Here is a 5875-nt window from a genome sequence, read left to right on the forward strand (position 1 = left end):
CTCCCTTCTCTCTCTCCCCTCCTCTCTCTCCCATCCTCCCCCTAATCCAAACAGCGTGTCAGCAGCACTCTCCTCCGCACAGCGTCAGAGATGGAGGGACGTTTCAAGGAGCTCTCTGTCAGGAAGTGTTTGAGCCCGGGGAGGGGGGGGGGGGGCAGATGGTGGGAGAGGGGGGTCAGATGAGGAGGAGGGTTGGGGGGAGGGGGGGGTCGGATGAGGAGGACAGTGGGGGGTAGGGGTGGTCAGATGAGGAGGAGGGTTGAGGGGAGGGGGGGTCGGATGAGGAGGACAGTGGGGGGTAGGGGTGGTCAGATGAGGAGGAGGGTTGGGGGGAGGGGGGGTCAGATGAGGAGGGTTGAGGGGAGGGGGGGTCAGATGAGGAGGAGGGTTGAGGGGAGGGGGGGTCAGATGAGGAGGAGGGTTGAGGGGAGGGGGGGTCAGATGAGGAGGAGGGTTGAGGGGAGGGGGGGTCAGATGAGGAGGAGGGTTGAGGGGAGGGGGGGTCAGATGAGGAGGAGGGTTGAGGGGAGGGGGGGTCAGATGAGGAGGACAGTGGGGGGGCGGCAGGCATAGTGCCCTGGTAACTGTCACAGACACACGCATGAAGAGATGGACTCACAGACACACGCGTCGGAGCCACTTTGTGGACAGCAAGACTGGTGAGTGTCACGGTGACATATGTTTAACTTCCCCGGAGCTCCCCCAACCCCACACACGCACCCTTATATCCCCTTACACACATGCTTATACCCCGCGACACACACACAGGCCTCTATATATCCTCCCTGGCTATGAGAGAGCGATACCCTGAAGAGATTTAGAGAGGTAAGGAGGCCCGGACAGAGACAAAGTCGAGAGAGAGAGAGAGAGTCCTCAGACTTCTGCTGAACAGGGGAGGAGAGCCTGTGAGGAAGAAAAGAGAGGTGATGATGAGGAAGGGAGTGGCTGTGTGGGGGAGGAGGGGGGGGGCAGGGTGGAGCGCTGCCGGAATGAAAGGAACAACTACGTTTTCTACATCCCAAGAGATACACAGAAGAAAGTGATCTCCTGTGATCTGTCTCACCCTCTACAGATCTCCTCCAACACCAACCGGACTGGTGAGTTGAGAGAGAAGTATTGAAGTATGGATTATGTTTTGATCAAGTATTGTTGATGACCAAGGTTTTGATCTTCAGAAAACAGTTTTCTCAGGTGAACAGGAGTCGCAGTGTTCCTGCAGAGATGATGTCATCGTCTCTGTGACTCCAAACCTCAAACCATCTTTTAAATGGCTCTTACCATTTTGGCCAACTGGTAAAAGTTTCCATATTCGCTAGTTTAAAGACCACACCAACAACTGGTTATGTTTGGTGATGGGAAAGGCTGTTGTTTTTATAGCAGGCTACTGACTGGTGTGTCATTAACCTGTTGATCAGGTGAGTAGACAGTGTGGCTGATGGGAGTTGTAGTCTTCTCCCTCTGGTCCTTGGTTTGACTGCATTTAGAGTAGTGCCTTCGTCTGTCTTCGTGACGTCTTCAACCAAGCGGGGAGAGAGGCTGGACCATCTTGACGCTTCACTTTATATATATATGTTTAATACACCGTAAGAAGGTTTGATGCTGTTGTGTGTGTGGGTGTGGAAGTGGATAATTCCATCCCTGATGATTCCATCACCAGATGATGGGCTTTTCAACAGAATCAGAAAGGGGTTTTAATCGCCATGAACGTTTGCACAGACAAGTAATTGACTTAGGCAGGAAGGTGCATACATTCAACATATAGGGATCATACTTCTGGAATAGTGGTGTGCAAGTGAAACTATACTAACGGTACAAAGTCGAACTACTACCAAGGGGCTGTAAGAATAGAATTTTAAAAAAATAGACTCAAAACAGACCAGGCTTTGAACCAGCTTTGTGTGTGTGTGTGAGGCGGGGGGATGTTAAAGTTGTGATATTGGCATGTGGTAGCAGCCGGAGGCTTGTAAGTCAGTGTTTGGTGTGAAGCGCTGACCGCTGTTGACCACTCATCACTGTGGCGTCCATTAGTAGCGCTGTTTTGTTACTTGTTTCCAGTCATCATTGTCAGGCTTCATTCCTGGTTTGGAAAGCTGTAAATGTTTACATGACGGGTAATGACTTTGTGTGCGTGTATCAAATCACACGTAATCCAAATGTATTGAGTATTTGTATAACCTTGTATAGCACCCTTACTTCACCCTCCTCCTCTTCACACTCAACTAAGACCCTTCACCCTTCTTTCCCCTACCCCATTTGTTCCGGAATTGACTCAGTTCCAGATCTTTCCTCGCAGTCACACATTTTTCCCTGTTTCAGGAGCTGAAGAAACACACAAGACGACATCCGTCAGCGTTTCTTCATCATGGATGCCTCCTCCGTCTCCACCCCCCCCTCCTCCATCTCCACTCCCCCCTCCTCCATCTCCACCCCCCCCTCCTCCATCTCGAGCAGTAACACTCCCCCCCCAGACCTACATTGGGCACCAGACCTGCACAGACTTGCACACCTGGACCAAGCCCTGTACCGGGACTTCCACTCCCTGTGGGTGTCTCTCATGGTCCTAAACTCCCTCATGTTCGTGGCAGGCGTGGCCCTCAACAGCCTGGCGCTCCTGGTGTTCTGCCGCCACCCGCCCCCAAGCTCCGCCCCCGTGGTGTACACCATCAACCTGGCGGTGGCCGACCTGCTGGTGGCGCTGTCGCTCCCGGCGCGCGTGGCCCTCTACCACAGCGAGGGCTCCTGCTGGCTCTGCTCCTACCTGCACTCCTTCAGCTATTTCGTCAACATGTACTGCAGCATCCTCTTCCTCACCAGCATCTGCGTGGACCGCTACCTGGCCGTCGCCATGCCGATGCGGTCGTCGCGTCGATGGCGGAGCCCCGCCGTGGCGCGGGCGGTGAGCGGCGGGGTGTGGGCGCTGGCCGTGGTGGTGACGTACTCCCTCCAGAGCCCCGCGCTGGGCCCCACGTCCTGGTCCGTCCCCGCACTCTTCTCCCTGGCCGTGCTGGAGTTCCTGCTCCCCCTGGTGGTGATGCTGGGGTGCACGCTCCGCGCAGCCTGGGTCCTGCTCAGCCACCCCCGTGGGATGGTGCAGGGCCGGGGGAGGCGGGGCCGGGCGGTGAGGCTCCTGGTGGTGGTTCTGGTGGTGTTCACCGTGTGTTTCGGCCCCTTCCACGTACGCCAGACACTGGTCTACTTCCGGGTGTTGGGGGAGGGACCTGGGCAGGTGCTGGCCTATCACGCGACGGTGACCCTGAGCAGCCTGAACAGCTGCCTGGACCCAGTGGTCTACTGCTTCGTCACGGACCGCTTCCGGGTAGCGGTGCACCGCGCGTGCGGCCGGGAGAGGGGGGAGGCCAGCGAGGGAGCGAGAGGAGGAGGAGGAGGGGGGGGGGAAAGGAGCTTTAGAGAGTCTGAGAAAGCTGTGGCTATCACTCAGAGTGTCGTCACTCTCAACCGCCTGTCTAAGATGGACTAGCCCATTTACAGACCAAACCCCCACACCCTGGCTAACATGGACCAGTCCATTTAAAAAAAAAAACGACTCCACCACACCCTGACCAACGTGGACCAGTCCATTTATAGACCACACACACACACATACACTCCACACAAACACACACACACACACACTCCACACACTCACTCACTCTATGGGTGTACTGAGAGCATGCTGTCAATGCTTGCTGTTTTTAGTGTCTCTGACACTGAACTTGATATTCTGTATTCAACACTAAACCATTAGGTAGCTTTCTATACAATGACATCATTGGGTCACTAGTTTTACAATAGTTTAAGTGTTCTTTCAAAGTAGACACATACACACATGTACACACAGACCACACACACCCCTGTGGCCTAGCCAGCTTGGACCAGTCTATTATCGACCACACACACACACAAGTGCACTAATGGACGTTAACTAATGTGTTTGGGTGAGGATGTCTGGATGGAGGAAAGCACTCTGTTTGACCATGCTCCGTTTTTAGCATTAGGGTTAGTCGTGTTTGGTTTTAGTCATGTTGTTTTAATCATGTTTGTGTCATGTTCTGTTGTCGACATGTTCATCTTTTTGTCATGCTCTGTATAAGTATGTGTAGGTACCATGTAGGCTGAGGTCTCAAGGCAGCGGCTGTTTGCCTGACTGAAGAAGCCGAAATGTCAGCCATTTAAATGCTGTTAATTTGTCTAACAATGTTCATCTTTGTCATGACAATACATTTCATAATATGTTAAGTATTGTTTCGTATTTAACAGATTCAACTAAATGTGGGTTGTCTCTGGTTTCCATCTTGGTGTGATGATTTAGGACCGGCTGTCTGGTACTACACATTCATGACCACCAGGGGGAGTATGACACCAATATGACTCGGTGGGTTCTCTGTTTTTCTGTCTTTCTCTGATTGTCTCTCTCAATCCCTCCATTTCTCCTTCTCTCTCCCACCCCCCCCCCCCCCCACACACACACATTTACCTCTCTATCTCCCTCTGTCTTTCTCTCTCGCACACTCTCTTTCTCTAGTCAAATCAGGTCAGTTTAAATGTTTGAAGCAGAGATCTGTCGTAAGGTGAGATCCAGGCTTTCCACGCAGCTTGACGGGGTGAAAGTCAAGGTCAAAGCGATCTGTTTCTACAGTTGACCCCTGTCATTAAAGCCCACACACCTACAACAAGTCAGCAAACACAAGAAAGGAAACAGAGACAGTATTTTGGTTAAGTAGTTTAAAAGTGCATTCTGTACTTTCATGGTTCTAGATAGGAAAGCTCAAGCATATATTCACAATATATGTATGTATATATATATATATATACACAATCCTTATAGAAAAAACATTTACTAATGAAAATAATCAGCTTTTTTATAGCAGCGATAAAGAAACGAAAATAAATATTTAAATTTTTTTTTCTTCAATGACAAGGCATATGATGCACTGCAAATGTCTCGGCCCTCTCTCTCTTTTTAAAGTTGCGTCTGTGACGCCTGATCCGTGACTGGTAACAAAGAACAAGGATTATACTGTTTTAAATCAAAGGGGAAACAGAGAACACGCGATTAATCTATGTTATGAGAATCTTTAGTAGTATGAAGCAGTTTGACTTATAGCTTGGAGATCTTGACAAGGAAACAGGTGATTTTGGAGAGGAAAGAACAGGTACATAATGAGGTGAAATTGCAACACGTGCCCGAACGCGTGCACACATACACACACGTGCCCCGCACACACACACATTCCAGTCCTGTCCCACAGTAACACCCTCTCTCTTTCGTGCTTCCTGTAAATATATCTCTTTGTATCTACATATTCTTTAAATAAAGCTTAAGTATCTTTTTAACGAGAAAGAGCTCCAAAAAAATAAATATCCACAGTTTCGATTTTTCTTTTTCTGTTTTCAAGATGATTCTGTTTTCAACTTTGTATGTGCAAGTTCTGTGCCACCTCAGACCTCCTCTTCAAACAATAACAACAACAACAACAGCTTTACATTCACCACTTAACTTGGTCACCTGATGGAATCAAAGGAACTGCATCTCCCAGCATGCTGAGCGGAGGCCACGCTGGCTCAACATTCCGAAGTCGACGACAAGAGTTTTGGGACAAACCACTCAGATGCTTCTTCGCATCTTGAGAAACACTTCAAGTCACACTTCAAGTATTCAAGGCCTGGTTCTTGACTCAAACCAAACCACTGCTTTTGCTTGAGCTACAAGTACATGGTTTTCAGAAACATGGATACTCACATATCCAGCCATGCTTTGGAAAAGCCCTCCCACCCTCAACACCACCCACCCCAAACCACCCCACCTCCTGCCCCTAATCACCCACCCCCCATAGCTGAGCCGTAAACCCTGCCCAATCCCCCCTTACATGACCCC

At 50.4% G+C, this 5875-nt stretch overlaps 1 protein-coding gene across 1 annotated transcript; it reads left to right on the forward strand.

Moving 5' to 3' along the window:
- The first annotated feature begins 601 nt into the window (after positions 1 to 601).
- LOC124467392 (G-protein coupled receptor 20) lies at positions 602 to 3478 on the forward strand. The gene is made up of 4 exons (XM_047019670.1): positions 602 to 659; positions 1073 to 1097; positions 2452 to 3322; positions 3440 to 3478. Exons 1-4 carry the CDS (start codon positions 602 to 604, stop codon positions 3476 to 3478), a joined length of 993 nt encoding a protein of 330 aa, XP_046875626.1.
- Positions 3479 to 5875: the final 2397 nt, after the last annotated feature.

Source organism: Hypomesus transpacificus, chromosome 4 (assembly GCF_021917145.1).
Source record: "Hypomesus transpacificus isolate Combined female chromosome 4, fHypTra1, whole genome shotgun sequence".
Lineage (NCBI taxonomy): Eukaryota > Metazoa > Chordata > Actinopteri > Osmeriformes > Osmeridae > Hypomesus > Hypomesus transpacificus.

Coding starts and splice junctions, on each gene's coding strand:
- LOC124467392 (XM_047019670.1), top strand. CDS start 602: ATGAAGAGATGGACTCACAGACACACGCGTCGGAGCCACTTTGTGGAC. Junction 1,098..2,451: donor CTCCAACACCAACCGGACTG/GTGAGTTGAGAG, acceptor CATCTCGAGCAG/TAACACTCCCCCCCCAGACC. Junction 3,323..3,439: donor CGGACCGCTTCCGGGTAGCG/GTGCACCGCGCG, acceptor GCTATCACTCAG/AGTGTCGTCACTCTCAACCG.